The sequence below is a fragment of the Thunnus thynnus genome, chromosome 16 (assembly GCF_963924715.1).
Source record: "Thunnus thynnus chromosome 16, fThuThy2.1, whole genome shotgun sequence".
Classification (NCBI taxonomy): Eukaryota; Metazoa; Chordata; class Actinopteri; order Scombriformes; family Scombridae; genus Thunnus; species Thunnus thynnus.
Genome location: NC_089532.1, coordinates 25,464,473 through 25,483,477, shown reverse-complemented (window position 1 = coordinate 25,483,477; position 19,005 = coordinate 25,464,473). Strand labels below are relative to the sequence as shown.

Below are 19,005 nucleotides of genomic sequence, written 5' to 3'. Positions count from 1 at the left end.
ACAGTTTGAGGCCCAAAGAGGAAAAACAAAACAAAACAAAACAAAAAACAAAGATAAGGCCCGCAGAAATGTTTCAACAGTGAAATGGGGGTTAGGATTTCACATTGATGCATCAATATTAAAAACCTTTGACACTTTTGATACTACTCGATAGGTATATTTTGCTGATAATACTGTCGTATAATACTCTTGTATTGCTGTACAGACTGTAAAGCCCCCTGAGGCAAATTTGTGATTTGTGATGTTGAGTTTACAAACTCAATATTTTACTCAAGAAGGTTTTGGATGTGGGACCTAACTTGTAATGGAGTATCTTTTACTTTTACCTGGGGGTCTGAGTAGGCCTTTAGGTTGATATTTCCACTAGTCTTATGATACCTTTATGGACTAACATTATTTTGCATTAGTCAACATAATTAAATGCAACACTGATTTCATTTCATGCATTTGTTCAGTGCTGTTTTATCAGGCTTTTTATAAACATTTTTACATCACTTTTTACAGTAGGGTAAAGTAAGTACAAGGCAGACAACCCTGTGAAGCCAAATAACGTAGAAATAGCTTTTCCTCAAAAACTGGAAAACTGGAATCAAACGGGAGTAAAGTCAGCGCGAACAAGAAAAAAACTACAACTACCATAAAGACCCTACAATCCCAACTCTTCCGGTTTACGGTTACCAGGGGAGACCGTGGGAAGCTTCAGCCTCTGAGTGCTGTAGTCTGTCTACACAAGGCACGGAAACGTCGAGTTTGAAATGTTTTCACATTACATTTTCTAATGTTAATCAATATTATCGTAGCCAGACTGTAAATTTGAGACGCTGCACATGAGGTTAACCCTCTTTGGTACTAGAGTAGCTGTGTCGCGTCAGGCAGTCAAAACTAATCGGTAGCTAAGCTAACGGTATAGGCTAACATTACATTCACTACATCGAGGCCGCAGGATGTAGGTTGTAGAAGTTGACGTTAGCTCACTTTAGCTGTCTAGTTTGATCATTGACGTTGGGTTAGTGTCTTCGCTTAATGCTAATTAGTATAACAAGCCGTAAGCAATTCCGTTTGTATTGACGCTATTACCATCATGTTTATCTACCTCAGCAAGAAGGTGAGTGCTGGACAAACTATGACACCCCTGTGCTACTAATTGTTAAATAAATTAAGAGATAAAGCGTTGGTTAACATGACTTTGGCCGCCGTTTCCCGTGTCTTATAGATTGCTATCCCCAACAATATTCATCTGAAATGTGTCTCCTGGAACAAAGATCAGGGCTTCATTGCCTGTGGAGGGGACGATGGTCTCCTGAGAGTGCTCAAGCTTGAAACTCAGACAGGTAAGTGTAGGATGAGGAGTGAACAGCCTGCATGTCCCACAACACTTTCATGATTCTCAGGCTACACCTATATGGAAATACCACATTTTGTATGAGAATGAAAACCTGACTGATCATAAAGGCAAAGTACATAAATATTACACATTCAATACACAATGCGCAGACAACAGTGTATTACTGTGGAATGTACCGAATCAAAAAGGACCCATATGCCTCCTAAAATAACTAGTACTGTCCATATGTCTCTCATGTGCAAGTAAACTACCTCTGAAAAATCTTGAGTGGTTAGGGTCCCTTTTATATAATTGGTAAGGCTTGATATGGCATAATAATACTTATATGTCATAATATTTTAATTGACAAAAGTTACATTAGCCCAAGGCCATAAGGATGATGTGCAAAATTGGTGATATGGCAGATGTCTGAATAATGGCAGCATGAATAGTCAGTTATTTATATTGCCTGGCGATTGATTCCCTGCACAGTGATGCTGTGTGAACCTGGTGTCAGGAATTTGCATCGCTAATACTGCGTGTCTGTTCATAGTTAAATATACTACATTTGCTTTGGGTTGGGTTTTTTTTTTTTTTTTGCTGTTATTTTGCATAATGTCAGGTGAGTAATGTCACGTACATTCAGGTATGTGTCTAAGTTTATTTGTCACAGTCTGAGCCATTACGTAATACCCATGTGATTGAGATTTGAGGGTTTTCGAAACAACGGTTCTCACAGTGTGTAAGAAATCTTTTGAAACTTTCAAAACCCTTTTGGCTCAGTTCTAGTGCCTTAGTGTCCAGTCACTGTAAGTAGAAATAGTACCACCTTGTCCACTCCATCTGCTGGTTATTATGGTGTTCAACAAACATAGCAAACCACCAACAGTGAAGGGAAAGAAACAGTAAAAACTCTTTGCTGATATTTACTTCTAAACTATATTACCATAAACTAAAATACCATATGTGGGTGTCAGCCTTTTTAACACATTTTCACAATTCCGTTATTGAGAATTGTTTGAACATTGTTGCCTGATCTCTTTTCCTGTGCTTTCTCAACAGATGATGCCAAACTTAAAGGACTTGCTGCTCCCAGTAACCTGTCAATGAACCAGACTCTAGAGGGACACAGTGGTAAGTAATATAATAACTGCTAAACCTTTTCTCATTATAGTTGTAGTACAGTACAGTAGTTAGTAACAGACAGTGTCCACAAAAGCAAAGGAAATGCGATGTAGGCCAGCAATATTAAAAAATAATATATGATACTGATGATTATTAAACTTGCAGGTGCAGTACAAGTGGTTACATGGAACGAACAGTATGAAAAACTGACTACCAGTGACCAGAATGGACTCATTATTGTATGGATGCTCTACAAAGGTAATTATCATAGTTTTACTAAAACTACAGATTATCTTGTAATAAATTTATCTTTAATAGTTGCTGCCTTTGTTTCTTTCCTAAGGTGCGTGGTACGAGGAGATGATCAACAACAGGAACAAATCGGTGGTGAGGAGCATGAGTTGGAACGCTGACGGTCAAAAGATCTGCATTGTGTATGAGGATGGGGCGGTCATTGTTGGATCTGTAGATGGTAAACAACCTTACAGCATGATTACTAAAATGTAATTAATCACTTAGGCTCCTTTGACAAGGATTGCTTTGTTCACACACTGGGTGAATGGAAATTAATGTGCAGTAGGATAAAGACCTTTTTTTTTTGTAGGTAACCGGATTTGGGGAAAGGAGCTAAAGGGAAATCAGCTTGCTCATGTGGCATGGTCGCCAGACAGCAAGATCCTCCTCTTCGGCATGGCCAACGGCGAAGTCCAAATCTATGATAATCAGGGAAACTTTATAGTGAGTGCACAAGCTTACATAAAATAGAAATGACATTGCATTACCTTGCTCATAGGATGCAGTTTTCATGAAACAAAGTGCATAATGCACTGCACAGGGAATAGTGGAGAGTTAGTGGCAACACACTTTTGGTATTTTGATAGCTATCAGAGGGCATATTATATGACAAAATATTAGTCTCTTTAAACCTTTTCATGGATGGATATGATCTTGTTTATGATCCACTAATATTAGTATGATTTGAAAATGTCTGACTTTGGTGACACAGAAAAGACACTGATATCCAACACCAAGTGCCCACATGAAAGTGAAAAAAATAGTTTAATTTGTTTTGTAAAGATTTGCTATCCTGAAAACACAGAAAACATATAAGCCTGACAGTGATTCTCCCTCTCTTTCAAGCTCATTACATCCCATCACATTTGCTTCTACTAACTATTAGCTTATGTTGGCCTTTTTGTGATATTTGTGTTTCAGATGAAAATGACCATCAGCTGCCTCACTAATACGACCGGAGCCATCAGTATAGCCGGTATCCACTGGTACGCAGGAACTGGGGGTTATGTTGAACCAGACTGTCCATGTCTCGCTATCTGTTTTGACAATGGAAGATGCCAGATCATGCGCTACGAGAATGATGAAAGTAAGCAACAACAACAACAACAAAAAATCCTGGAAACGACTGAATTGTGTTTATACTTGAATTAAATGTTTACTTTTCTTTTTTTTCTGCAGACCCAGTGTGTATTGACACTATGATGAACGTGGTCAGTATCCAGTGGAATCATTGTGGCAGTGTGCTGGCAGTGGCAGGTTCCCTCAGAGCCTCAAATATGGACAAAGAATTCAATGTAGTGCAGTTCTACACACCCTTTGGAGAGGTGAGGGTGAAGATTTTGCTCCTTTTATGCAGGGTTTTAGACATGAAAATCAGATGCACATTAGACGTCATTGTCATAAATAGTATAGAACTAGATTTTTTTAATTTAACAATTAAATACATTGCAATGCTAGTTTCTCTGTTGTTGCACTGTACTTCGTTGTTCAGCAGTTGAAAATGCATGTGGGCTGGGAATTGAGCTCTGAAAGCATGAATCCCAGCACCTGGCAAAATAGCTGTTGAGTCACCAGTATTGATTAAAAATATCTATCAACCCTCACACTCTCAAATCCCACACTAGTAAAAATATATGACACAGATACTATGACACAGTAAAGATTTTAAATTTGTACCTTAAATGCTCTTTGGTGTTTGAATAGCATCTGAGAACTCTGAAGGTGCCTGGAAAACAGATGACTGGAGTTGCCTGGGAGGGAGGAGGGCTGCGTATTGGCCTGGCTGTGGACTCCTACATCTACTTTGCCAATATAAGACCAGATTACAAGGTAAATGCCAACACCTGCTAGGCTTAAAAACAAGATGTTCCAAGGTGCTCTTTGCTTATTATTGAAATTGCCTTAGGGAAAGAAACAATTCCTTAGACACTGGCATGAGTATGTTTAGAGATGCTTTAATCTCACAGGCCAGAATTAATAGTATACTGATTACGAAAATGATCACAGACCAAATAAACAGCATGTCACATAAATATTAATCAGCCCCACCTGTCATTAAATAAAAAAAATCTTTAATTTGGTTTACATCATGGCAGTGTTTCTGTATTCATACATTTGTAAGTGCCTTTTGCTCTTTTTAACCCTTCATTTTTTCTTTTAGGTATATGTTCCTGGATTATACATTCCTGTATCAAATCTCTTTCCAAATCACACATTGTTCTCACACATTAACTATTTGGTCATTTAGAGGGGGAAATTAGTTATAATCGAGTAATATGTTGCCAATTTCTATCCTTTACTCTGCATACTGTCAACTCTAACACATTTTCTCAAGTATATTCTTTGAAACATTTAATGGATTGGTTAACATTATGACTTCAAATATTCACATAGCAGGGAGACTCATCTAAATTGCCTGAAAACCAAAGAAAAATATTTTCTATGAAGCTACAGTAGCAGTTAGCACTTGGGAGCAGTAGCTACTGCACCATACCTCCAAAAGGTTCTGATGAAAAGGTTGTCTGAAGTAATGTGTCTTTTATCTCATAATCATATTTACATAGTTGAAAAGAATGGAGGGACTTTCTAGTTTGGGCAGCATGTGGTTTTAGAGGTCATTGACTTGTCTACCAAACTACCTGTGGGCACATGCTTCCCAGGGTTTAGAAATCCCACATAAAATGTGAATCTCAGCAGCTCTTTCATGTTTCTCAACAGTGGGGCTACTGTTGCAGCACAGTGGTGTACGCCTACACAAAGCCAGAGCGGCAAGAGTACTGTGTGGTGTTCTGGGACACCAAAAACAACGAGAAGTTTGTCAAATATGTCAAGAGCTTGATGTCCATCACTACCTCAGGGGACTTCTGCATCCTTGCCAGCAAGGCAGATAACACCCAGCCTCAGGTACTAACACCACCAGATTATATGTCTCATCATAGCAACAGGATCTGTTATGATATATATCACACTGCAGGTTGAATTTATGAGCTTGTTGCTCTCTATATGACTCAGACAAGCTTATTCATTGATTCCGACAGATATATTCTAAGTCTATTTCGCGGAGTTAGAGACAACATAGAGATATTGTGTAGAGTATATAGAGTGAGCTGTAATAGTAAGTATCACAAATGTTTCTCTGCTGTCTTGCGTCCTGTTTTTGTAATTCACTGCTACACAGGAGGATGCTGAGTTAGAGTCTGCGAGTCATGCAAGGGTAACGTATAAATTAAAAACCACACACCCAAAATGAGGACTATTTCTTATGATATAGACTCATAAATTGATCTGTATAATAATTCAGCACTACTGTGTGTTTTTTTATTAGTATGTCCTGATTCTGTGCAACTCCATCGGGACTCCGTTGGACTCAAAATACATCGACATTGGTGAGTTCAGACAGTAAACGTAGATAGATTAATATTGTCATTCTACTGAAATTACATTTACAAGTTAACACATCCTTTAAACTGAACATACCCTCCACTAAACACGCTATGTGTCCTACAAGTTTACATACATAGAAGCAAAAGATCTTCATGCGGCACAGCAGCGAGTTGCTCGAACTCCTAATTTACCATAAGTTGATGTATTTCTTCAAGCCAATGTGAGAGATCACACCCTCTGTGTGAAGGAATGGCGGTTGGCGCTCTGCCTCCTGCCGCCCACAGTTACATCTCTCATGGGCCCACAGCATCCTATAGCAAATAGACAGTGAGCGCTGGGCATCTTTATATCTCACAGATGTTCAGCATTCCGTTTCTGCACGACACGGCTGAATGTTTGCTGAGGAGCTCGGGCCAAGACAGTTCAAAGTCTACAGAATTGAAAGGTTCCAGTGGTCTGAATGGGTTCCAGATATCCCACCTTAGTAAATAAAAGGAGAGGGATTTGTGAAGTATACATTTTCCTGGAGGTGAGTCCTCTTGTGGCCTATTGGTGGCTATTTTACCAGACTAGTCAAAGAGCGTGCATCTGTAGAGATATACAGTATTAATCTAGAAGAACACCCCAGGACTTACTTGTTGGAATTCATGCACACAGAAAATAGTTTAATAACTATTCATATGTATAGATACTGTATGGTTTAAATGGACAAGAACCAACAAACAAAAAAAGCTTTAAAATGATTTTGATAGGTGACATTGATAGGTGTAAATCCTCTACATCACAAACTTGATGCCAGAAGACAGTGGACATACATGATCCGCCAAAACGACATGAAGAAAGCGTGGATACAAATGATTAAAAACATTAAAATCTGTCACTTGTCTCCTCGGTCAGATCCACTGTTTGTCACCATGACCAAGACGCATGTGATTGCTGCATCCAAAGAGGCTTTCTACTTGTGGCAGTACCGAGTAGCGAAGAAATTAACCGCCTTGGAGATCAACCAAGTGACCAGGACCAAGAAGGAGGGAAGGGAGAGGTGAGGTCTAACAATTAACAGAAGAGTGGAGCTGGACCTAAACTGGATGTGGCAGAGAGAGTATTTAACAAAGCCAGTTGGTGGAAGGGGAAGAAATACAACACCCATGCCAGGACTTACAGTACACATCAATCAGGTCATGGAAAGTTACAGGGAGGCAAGATAACCACAAGGCTAGATTCTGAGAGTCAGAGGGTGAAATCTGAAAAGGACTCATTCATCTGAATGAAATGCCACTGAGGTTCCAGACAGGCTTGATCTAATGTTCTGCCAGGACTATCTTAGCACCTGGACCAAAAGCATCGTCAGTGGAAAGGGCAACTATTTGTCTGGCTGGCTGTCTCTAACTCTTTCTCATTTGTTTTCACTTCCTGCCTTTCTAGGGTCTATCACATTGACAGCAATCCATCTGGAGCCAGTGACAGTGGTCCAGATTTTGCAAAAGCCTTCACAGTGAGTGACATTTTTATCTTGGAAGCACACAAACAGGAATCTAGTTCACAAATACACTTCTGAGGCATTTTGTTTCCTGTTTTTGTTTGATTTTCGCTCTTCGTCTGCAGTATGTGAAGTCCTGTTTGTCTTAATTCATTCAAATAAAATACCCTTTTCACAAGATACGAGTCACTGGAATAGTCTCAAGACTTATGTTTCTAAAAAAATAAAACAGTTCTATAAAATTGGTGTTATAATTATCCTAATACTACTACAAATAATTATTATTATCATATTTTGACATTTTAACATTATAATATCATTATCAGGGATAATTAAGTAATTTCTTCTATGAAGCACATGTATTGTCATGACATGTATGTTTCTGTTCTATTTCAGGCAACACGAGATCCCATCTGTTGTATTACAGCAACAGATAAGACATTGATTGTGGTACGTACATCAGAATTTTGAATCGTGCAACAAAATGAAAAGTAAAATCAAAGTAAAACACTGAGTCTCTTCTTTTTTATGTGTGCTTACAGGGCCGGGAGTCTGGCACCATCCACAAATACAGCCTCCCAAATGTTGTTCTCATCCAGAAATACACTTTGAACAACAGAGCCTACTATCTGTCTTTGAACTGCAACTCCAGGCAAGCTCAGATTGATGTTTTGCAGATTTAAGTCATCTTTCTAAAGAAATCCGTCGTGAATCACCTTAAAAACAGTTTTATATCTGAACGTCACGATTGCAGCTCTGTCACATCATTCTGTAATCATTATTTTCTTTAGTCGACTGGCCATCATTGACATCGCAGGTGTGCTGACTTTGTTGGACCTGGAAGTTCGTGCCTCCACAGACGATGGCACTGGCAATCAAGCATCTGCAGGAGATCCATCCAAGTTTGAGCGCAAGGATGTTTGGGACATGAAGTGGGCGAATGACAACCCTGACCTGTTTGCCATGATGGAGAAGACCAGGATGTACGTCTTCAGGAACCTGGACCCAGAGGTGGGTGGAGTGTCTGGTGTTTGTATGATGGTCAAATGATGTCTGATTTATATTGTCTTAATGTTCTAATTATTTTTATTCTAAATATACATCTGAGTGTGATTACTGTTGCAATATTTTATTGCATGTTTAAAACAGGAACCCATCCAAACATCTGGATACATCTGCAACTTTGAGGACCTGGAAATCAAATCCGTTCTGCTTGATGAAATCATGAAGGTAAACTTTTGGTGTCATTTGAGTTGTGACACAATCACACACATACTGTATAAACATACTTATTTTCTCATGGTGTCAAGTGAAAGTTCTATTTTGCATCTCAAATATCCCAAAGCAGAAAGACTTACAATAGTTTGGTAACAGCTGATTACAAAATGCTTCACTAAAGGTAATCAGCATGAGTATTTATTATCTTGAAAGGGTTCAAACGTGTAGTTTGTATCTGTTGATTGAATAAAACATTCGGTTATACGATGTTGCCTTAAAGGATCCAGAGCGGCCAAACAAAGACAACCTCATCAACTTTGAAATCCGCTCCCTGAGAGACAGCCGTGCATTGATTGAAAAAGTGGGGATTGAAGATGCTTCACAGTTCATTGAAGACAATCCTCACCCAAGACTCTGGTAAATGCAAAATTGTCGTGCTTTTGATTCAGCATGGGGATTGTTTAACTTTTCTTATTCAAAGGTATATTATGCAGGATTTGTGGCTTGGTGATTGTAAACACACAGCATTCAAGGTTGGCCCCTCCTCCCCGGTTTAACAAGCGAGTGAGAGAGAGAGAAGCAGTGATGGTCGAGTGAACTAGAGAGTGAATGAAGAGCGATGCAAAGCAGTGAATCAGATAAATAAAATGTTATTTTCTGATTGTTTCACAGCGGTTACATTCTAAAGCAAATAAACACACCCATACCTCTGCACAACTCTGCAGGAAGGTGCCGCATTGCAGGATTTTGTGTGAATGCAGCTTCATCCTGTCCACTGTGGCCTCTCTGCTCTGCGCGTGTGTCGCTCAGCGCCGCCCTCAGTCAATCAGACACACAGACCTGCAGCTCTTCATACATCCATGACACAGAGACAGCGAGCAGAGCGAAGCAGTGGAGAGAGACAGAGACAGCGATGTAACCTGGTTGCTGCACTATGAGTCCCAACCTCACACCCTGTGTACTGTTATTGGCTGGGGGCTACACACCCACTGCCCAGAAGCAAAAATAATAACACAGCAGCAAAATAATAAGAAAATACAGGCAGAGGGCAGAGTCTCTGTAGATAAACACACCGCCACGCACTTCTAGTGGGTCATAAGTGATAATTGAGAGGGATTATTTTTAAGTCTATACATTGTTTTTTGGAAAATCCTGCATAGTATACCTTTTAAAGTAAAGTCCTTAGTTTTTGGTTTTGGCAATGTTTTTGGTTTGTTAATACAGTCATGTATTCTTTTGGTTTTCTGTTGCTGGAGAAAACAAAGTGTAAAAGCTTTCATGAACTTGATATAGGTTGAATCATTGTGGTGTCATCTAGTGATAGGTACATGCGCAATTTAAAATTATTAACTTGACAACCACCGATTTTTTTACATCTTCTATATTTGAGAGAAAAGTGAAAAAAGTAAGGTTATCACCACTAAATAGCTGCTGTCACTATAATTTTTCCATGTGAGCATATTCAGGATGCTGGCGTGGGAGGACGATGGCAGTGTTAGAGATTTATAGTTTTTTGAAGCAGCAGTGTGATCGCTGTGGTTTGTGTGTTTTCTTTGGCTGGTATGCCAGTTTTTGCAGCTTCCTTCAAAATCTGGCAACTTCAAACATGTCCTTCCTGTTCTTTAGGGGCCAGTTTCTAGCTCAATAGTTTCATTCCGGTTTAAATCTCAATTAATCAAAGTAGGATGGGTATAAGGATTTCCACATATACATCATGCCATTCAGCCCTACTGATAGGGACTAACCTCTCTCCATTATCAACCTGCCAGGCGTCTGCTGGCTGAGGCAGCCCTCCAGAAACTAGATCTGAAGACGGCTGAGCAGGCCTTTGTTCGCTGCAAAGACTACCAGGGCATTGAGTTTGTCAAGCGTCTGGGAAACCTGCAGAGCGAGCCCATGAAACAGGCAGAAGTGGCAGCTTACTTCAGCAGGTTTGAGGAAGCTGAGCGGATGTACCTGGACATGGATCGCAGGTACGTTGAGCCCTAATGAATTCAGTTCTTCTTTTTTGTTAAACTTGTGTCGGATATAATGCTGGTGTTATCGTACAAGATAAATTGCCACCATTTTTCAGGCATGATGGTAATAGGGGCCATTTGATGTTTCTCTTTGTGTCTAGGGATCTTGCCATCAGCCTTAGGATCAAGCTGGGAGACTGGTTCAGGGTGCTCCAGCTGCTCAAAACTGGCTCTGGTGACTGTGATGATGCTCTGCTGGAGCAGGCTTACAATGCAATCGGAGATTACTTCGCTGACAGACAGAAGTGGTATTGGGATTTTTTTCAGCCTTTTTCTCTGATTATCTGTTAAGTGTATGAATTCTGTGCAGTATACTCATGTTAGAAGTTAAAACTAGTTTAGGGTAACATTTTAATTTAACCCTCTGTATTTAACCTGCAAAATAATGACATACCCTACCACTAACCATTAAAACTACCATGTCAAGTATTAATTAAAAAATTGAAATACATTGAATGGCTATTGCAGAAAAAACATGAATAGTGAAGTCCAAGAATTGGGTTTGTATTTCATGAAAGTCTCAATGATTATACCTTTGACTCAAGGTTCACTTACTGGGATTATCTGGCCTTCATCAGCGGATAGTTTGCGTAGTTGTCTTGAGAGTAAAAAGAATATTTATAAATAAATAAAAACCTCATTAATTATACAATTGTAATTATACAATTATAATTTAGATTTTCATGTTCATATACAATATGAGGGCATCTTTTAGATGATTACAACTGTGTTATATCATTTTATCAACCATTATCTGTTTATACATCTGTTTTGGATGCTTCCCAGTAGAAGTTTTAGTTGTTGATAGATTTATTAATGAACACTTCCAGTGTCCTTATATCTGCTCACAGCTATGTTGTAAATTGTTTATTCACTGATTATAAATGCTAAATATGAGGTGTTAAAATAATGTCTTAGCAATCTTCAACAAGTGTGATAGTATTTTATATTCTTTGTGCAGGGAATATGCATTACTTAAAGAGCATCCAGCAATAGAAAATAGACTCAATTTATACTTTTAAAGTATACACTCACATATTCAATCTCAACACCATTTAATATCATTAATTAGTATATTTAGGAAATACTAAACAGTTAAAAATACAGATAATCAGCCATTGTTCTTTTGAATGTCACCATTTATCGCAAAGGTAAAAACTGTATTACTATAGCTGTTACATAAGTATCTATTCTTCCTTTTTCAAGGGTCAATGCAGTGCAGTACTATCTTCAAGGTCGTAACCAGGAGAGGCTGGCAGAATGCTACTACATGTTAGAGGACTACGATGACCTTGAGAGGCTGACCACCTTGCTACCAGAGAATCATAAACTTCTGCCGGTGAGCCAAATGTTCAGGATTGACCAAAAATAATAACTCTTGGATATCATCTTTGAGCTTCATGCTGTAGTATCAGACCTCTATAAATATGTACCTTTTAAATAAAACCAACTCTACAGCATATCATGTACTGTCATTTTACACCTCTATGTTGCAGGAGATTGGTCAGATGTTTGCCACCGTGGGCATGTGTGAACAGGCTGTGAACGCCTACCTTAAATGCAACCAGCCCAAAGCTGCCGTCGACACGTGTGTCCATCTGAACCAGGTGAGAGACAGACAGAAAACTTGTGGCGCCAGTGTTTGTGAGCGACAGACATGATAACACCACGGTGACCTTCAGATTATAATCAAAGCATGTAACAACTTTGGACCACAGCAGCCACTGTGGCACCTGCTGTCCTCCCACTCCCCTCATCCTCCTGAGTGATATTTAGCCCTGGAGTGTGAAAACTAAAAATATGCTCTTCCAATGTAAATTGTACCATTTGGTTAAAGAAAAAATGTTGTTTAGCTGTTCATGTTGGAGACAGGAAATGATAGCAGTATGTGGTTGCAGGGAAGCATCATGTAAGCTGCAACTGCTGTACTTTGTGAGGATGTTGTGTCTCAGCTGGCTTTAGTTTAAAAAATGTTAAAACAGTGCTGTAATTGACCCGTGTTAATCCAAAGAGAGCTCATTAGAAATCCTGACCGCCTCCCCTCCAGGCTTTACCTCCTGCTGTGTTAATGCTGCGTTTGACGTTGAAATGAATGAGCTGTCACTTTAACTGTTTCCACTTAAACTTTCTGTTGCCATCGATAGATCTAAAAATACAGCGTCCTCTCATGTCTAACTGTTGTGGTTTTACCATAAATAAGATCTGCAGCTGCAGAGTTTGAGTGCTTGCGCAAGAAAGTGACTTCAGTTAAAAAGTCTTTCACAGCCACTAATTTCAAGTAAATCCTGCTTTTAAAATCAGAACATTATGATTAATATGCGTGGTTCATGTGACTAATTCCATATTGCAAAAGTTGCATGCAGTAGTATTTATGTTGTTTTTTTTATGCTGCTGTTGTCCCACAGTGGAACAAAGCAGTGGAACTCGCCAGGACCCACAACATGAAGGAGATAAAATCTCTTCTTTCCAAATATGCTTCACATCTTCTTGAGAAGAATAAAACTCTGGAGGCGGTAGAATTGTATCAGAAAGCCCACCATTTCCTCGATGCAGCCAAACTCATGTTTAAGGTAGGCTTGTTTTTCCATGAAAACACTATTGAAAGTTTCCAGTACATTCAAATGAAGAGGTCTGTTCCAAAACAACAAAAACACATTTTCAGTAAAAGAGAGAAGTAGAGAGGGACGTAGAGGGAAGTAGAGTCAACACTTTCAGTACAGTTGAAATTCACTAGTGACTGATCATCTTTCAGCTTCCATCAAAACCTTATAGAGAGTATGTATACAGAGAGTATTTATGGATGTTTTTCAAAAATATTTGGCAGTTTGATAACTGAGAGAAAAACTATTCTTTAACAAAAAACTAAAAAACTTGGCCCTATGTACTAGATGCGGAATAATAACATGTATGCATTTATACACTGTATTAAGTATATAGCTAATTAATTGCTGGAATTAATTGTGTGTGAGTACATACCATGGCATTTGTGGGTACTGTTTACAGATAGCAGATGAGGAGGCAAAGAAAAGGACGCGACCACTGCGGGTAAAGAAGCTCTATGTGCTGGCAGCACGTCTTGTTGAAAATTACCACGAGCAGGTGAAGACGTCACAGCAGAGTAAAGCCAAAGGGAAGAAGTCTGAGGTAGACGATATATTACAGTATACTTTATACCCATATATGCTTTTAATATAATTTTCTTTTTTTTCATCAACAAAAACTTTTAATATTGTTTACGGCCTATTCTAGAGATGAATGAATGATAGAAAGGCATCATATACCGCAGTGGTTCTCAACCTTTTCCAGTTGCAACCCCCCAGAATAATCAGGTTGGTGTTCATGACTGAAACAGAGCATACAGCCTTGTGAAAGATGTGATGCAAAACACATGGATCACATCTCAGAGCAACATGAATCTCAATTTGTCAGTTCTGCTCAACAGAGAGTCACAAGAAAATAAGATGTAAATTTACACAGAAGACCTTTGTTGGTGCATCACAGAATAAATGACTCAGTTTAGCATTTCAGTTTGCAGGAGTGATGATGTCCAGCTCCAGTTGCAAGTTGAGTCAAAGCTTATTGACCACAAGAGGGCAGAGAAAGACCATGTCAGTACTGATGTCTACATGTCCAGCTGCAGAAAAAATGAGTCTCATCTGCAGATAAACTGTCCCCTGAAAACAAAACTGGTGTCAAAACAAAACAAAAATAACAGATCAAAAAGAAGAAGAAAAATCTTTCTAATAGTTGTTAATGGTTCTTTTGTTGTTCAGACCTACAATTTACAGATTTTTAATTAGATGGTGAATCAGAAAACAAATGAAATATAAAACCTGGGAGTGATACACTTGAGTTTCAGCTGCAGCATCTGACCAGTAACTGATTTCCAATAAGGAAGCATGTTGGCTGGTAAAAGACTTCCATGAAGGCTGCTCTTGTGTATCCTTGCTCATGGCTCCTCAGAGATCCCTCTTCACTCCTTGATCCTCGCTCCTCAGAGCAGAAATAATCGCTTTGGGACAGCCTGCAAGATGACGGACCAGAACAGTTCAAGCTAGGAGCGAGGAGCGATCAAAGAATAAGATCAAATAAGAGACTCAGGGTCTATCCTCTGTCTGTTCACTCAGTTCTTGACAGACTTCCATTTAAAGGCTTGTTGCCTCATATCAATCAGTTCATTCTTTTTTTCATTATCTACCCTCACACATTTTACTGGGATGACTGGACCTGCTTATTTGAACAAAGCAACTGTATTCTTGGTTTTATGTTGGAAGATACCACACAAAGAGCCGGCCGAATGCTGTATGACCGAGTGATGAAGTTACACCATTGGTCAGCCAAACGCCGCCACTTCCTGTAGCTATTTCAAATAAAAAGCCTTTGTTTCAAACAAAAAGCCCTGTAGTGTTTCATACAGGGTTCAGCCATATACTAGGTTTTGAATTAGTCTTGTTTTCTCCACAACCATCTGGCGACCCCCAGAAATTAGAGGGTCGCGACCTCTAGGTTGAGAACCACTGATATACTGTACTCAATACCATTTTTACTCATCCTTCATTTACTTCATTCTGTAATTAGGCAACATTTGCACTTGCTGGGCTGCTTGAGGAAGATGCAACCTCTGCAGACAGTCGTATTGTGGACCACGCGTGGCGTGGAGCAGAGGCGTATCACTTCTTCCTGCTTGCTCAAAGGCAGCTGTATGAAGGCTACATGGAGAACGCCATGCGCACAGGTACCCAATCACACAGGACAATTTCCCCATATTAATAATTCAAATTCAGTTTTTTACCCACCTACTCAAAGACAGGAGTTGAATACATGAGATGTAATTCACTTTTTTTCTCTCATTCAAACAAAAATTGTTTTATTTACCTAAGTGCTCTCTTCACATATTTTTGAAGTAATTATTCTGTTATTTGTAACAGTTGTACACAACAATATGTCATTATCATAATAAGTTGGGGTTTTTTTTGGTCTTAATCTGTAGTTATTACCTCCTCTACCTATATTGTGCCCTAACTTGAATTCTTCTAGCTCGCAAATCAGACCATAAAGTTACTTACTCTAAGATCAACTACTGAGGCAGTAACATCCTGTTCCTGACCACTTCTGTTGACCTTCAGAAGCCTGACATGGAGCTGACCTACATGTAGATACAGTAACTGGCTGCATGTTATGTGGGCATACTGTAAGCAGTGTTTTGACTGACCTGAGGATGTATACATAATGAGTGTATTTTTACCGGCCTATGCAAAACTGAGTTGGTCTTGTGTAAGTGTCAACAGACACATATTTGTATGGTGTAGTCAAGTTAGTTTCCTATCCTAGACTCAACCAAACATAGTGAAAGTCTAACTCTCCAATTTTTTTTCAATTCATCTTTAAAAGCCCTTCACCTACGTGAGTATGAGGACATCATCCCTGCGGTGGAGATCTACTCTCTGCTTGCCATTTGCGCCTCAGCCAACCGGGCCTTCGGCACATGCTCACAGGCCTTCATCAAGCTGGAATCCCTGGAGAGTCTGGAACCAGAACAGCGTCAGCTGTATGAGGACTTGGCCCTGGAAATCTTCACCAAGCACACCCCAAAGGACAGCCGAATGATGGAGCAGAGATCATCAGAGGGGTGAGGGCACCAATGAGTTCACATCAAACTCTGGCTCCAAACCAGTCCCAATATCATTTTCATTTCTGTGTCAGTTTGAGTGCAGCCTGTTGTTCCTCCATGAGGTCAGCTTAGCTCAGATGATTAATGTCTGTGGGCTCATGTAGCAGTTCCTCTCAGAAGAAGAGACCTTTAGAAAATTCACTATTAACATACCTTTAAACTGCACACAGAAATGATTAAATATTCAATTATTATTATCTGTATCTGTATATTATCTGTATAATATTTGACGTGAAATATGTTCTATGAGTGATTCTTGTTCATAGACTTATTTTTAAACATTAGACAGGTTAGAAGTAGAACTAGAAAGACAAAAAATCAAATCAAATTAATCCAGTTAATTAAGGACAGTTAAGTAAGTACATCACTTAAATGGAAAGTTGATCAACAGGCCATCCTCTGAAACTTTTTGTCTGCCATTAAAGGAATAGTTCACATTTTTTTGAAATGGGGTCGTATGAGGTACTTATCCATAGTCAGTGTATTACCTGCAGTAGATGATGGTCACTTTGGCACTATGGTTTCTCAACCGTAGAACTTCTGTATTCCTACGCATGCCGCAGCAGCACATTCTGACCAAAACAGCTGATCTGGATAAGTACCTCATACAACCCTTCTTCGAAAAATGCCAGCTATCCCTTTAACCCATCTGCTGCTTTAATACAAATATTCCTTGAAATAACAACTAATTCTATTTTTCCCTCTTTCAGGACGGAGGGAAAGTTACCCACATGCATTGTGACAGGTCTACCAATCCAGGAGTACCAGTTCTGGATGTGCAGTTCGTGTAAACACTGCGCTCTAGAGCAGGAGATCAGCAAATATAACTGCTGCCCGCTGTGTCACAGTCCTGTAGCCTGAAGATCAGTCCCACATTCCACAGCATCAAAATGTACTTTCATATATGTTTCTTTTTTATGAGTTTGTGGAACACATAGTTTAAAATTATTTACTTGTGGAAATAGCTGCACTTGGTTTCAACTTAATGCTTAAAGTTCTTGAGAGTAACATTCTTGTTGTGGTTAATGCTTAGATAGGCAGCTATGAAGGTGCTAATAAAGCAGGCACCTTAACTCAAACTGTCACATGTGATGTCAACAGTCAAAATGTGGCAGATGTATGTTCAATTTACTTCAATATATGATACCAGTTAAAAGTTTGGACACACAACCCCATTCACTTGAATGAGACAGTGTGTCCAAACATTTGACTGGTACTGCATGTGTCTTTAATATTTGAGTTAAATGTATTTTAAATCTTGTAAAATACTTGAATATAACTGCTTTTTATATGGAAGCCAACAGTGAATAAACTGTCAGCACTATATATATTTTGATTGGATTTCATTTTTCTGATACTTTAATGTCATGTGTTGTATTCTTGACCACTGTAGATGATGTGTGAAGTACTGTTATGCAAGGACAGACTGCTTTTAGACAATCCTCATCAACTAGATGTTTTGGAAAATTACCAATCAGTGCCCACACCATCAGCAGTGTTTGCTTATAACATCACTGCACTTGGATTAATTAGTGTTTAACAAATAAGCATCTGAGCTGAGCAGTTGTATGAAGCTCCTAAGTGCTGTATCATTCAACCAGATCAAATACCTCTTTAAGTGAGGTTATGTCCTCTACTGGGTCAGTTTACCAGATAATGAGGGAAGCACTGCATCTGTGGAGGGAAAAGTCTGGTTTAATTAATCCTACAAGTGGAAAACTATATATGATAACTTGTACCTCAGCAAGGTTGCATCTTTTCAGCCTTTTACATTGATGTGTCAAGGAAGAAAGGTTTGCTTGATTTCAGCTGGTTTTAAAAGTCTTTACCATCCAAAACATTAATTTCATTACAAATAATTCACTTAACACCAAACAGTTGCAGAATATAACAGAAGTTAATACACGCATCATTATGCAGTCACTGTATCAGTCTTGACAGTTGCTGTTTGTTTGCATGTCAGTGAGCCATGCTGACCTGCCTCTGATAGCCTTCTTCTGCCATCTGCTGTCAGTAAATTGCATTACTGAGAAGGATACAACATCTAAAACAGTTATTATATAAAGCTTTTTAAAAAAAAAAATCAGTTAATCATCTCTGACTCAGTGTTCTGTTTTGCATTGTGTATATTTTCAGTGATGTGGTATGCCACTGCAGCATTTCTCATGAAATAATTATGACGTGCATTGACCAATGATTACTCAGTCATATCTGGGTCATGATGGTTTTGTTCAACTGAGCCCTAAATTAGGAGTTACAGTGTTTTATCAGTAGGATTTTAAGTATTTCTGCATTACACTGGGGTCCTTGAAGTCATGTGATGTTTTCACTTCCATTATAAAAAAGTACACTTTGCATACTGTGCATTGCTTCTGCTAAGTCAGTTGATTGGTTTGAAAATTAATTTTGTTGAAAATAGTTCTCTATTATGTCAACTTATGAACAAACACCAGTACATGTTCATTTTAACATACATGTCTGCAATGCTCTA

The 19,005-nt window shown here is 39.0% G+C and overlaps 1 protein-coding gene across 2 annotated transcripts; it reads left to right on the top strand.

Moving 5' to 3' along the window:
- Positions 1-668: 668 nt before the first annotated feature.
- On the top strand, positions 669-17,840 carry wdr35 (WD repeat domain 35). 2 transcript variants are annotated; one of them, XM_067614151.1, is made up of 28 exons: positions 669-1,105; positions 1,214-1,331; positions 2,387-2,458; positions 2,615-2,707; positions 2,793-2,921; positions 3,054-3,187; positions 3,665-3,830; positions 3,923-4,068; positions 4,448-4,573; positions 5,462-5,647; positions 5,922-5,957; positions 6,069-6,129; positions 7,025-7,169; positions 7,553-7,622; positions 8,004-8,057; positions 8,150-8,259; positions 8,399-8,618; positions 8,757-8,837; positions 9,106-9,242; positions 10,595-10,798; positions 10,945-11,091; positions 12,050-12,182; positions 12,340-12,450; positions 13,249-13,413; positions 13,847-13,987; positions 15,422-15,578; positions 16,235-16,472; positions 17,225-17,840. In XM_067614151.1, exons 1-28 carry the CDS (start codon positions 1,082-1,084, stop codon positions 17,373-17,375), a joined length of 3,555 nt encoding a protein of 1,184 aa, XP_067470252.1. In that variant the 5' UTR covers positions 669-1,081; the 3' UTR covers positions 17,376-17,840. The 2 variants fall into 2 exon arrangements, with proteins under 2 accessions (XP_067470252.1, XP_067470254.1); XM_067614153.1 differs by lacking the exon at positions 5,922-5,957.
- Positions 17,841-19,005: the final 1,165 nt, after the last annotated feature.

Bases quoted from the DNA above. Each gene is read 5' to 3' on its own strand.
- wdr35 (XM_067614151.1), top strand. From the start codon at position 1,082: ATGTTTATCTACCTCAGCAAGAAG. The intron at 5,958-6,068 runs GTAACGTATAAA...TTTTTTTATTAG, and splicing joins AGTCTGCGAGTCATGCAAGG to TATGTCCTGATTCTGTGCAA. The intron at 8,838-9,105 runs GTAAACTTTTGG...GTTGCCTTAAAG, and splicing joins TGCTTGATGAAATCATGAAG to GATCCAGAGCGGCCAAACAA.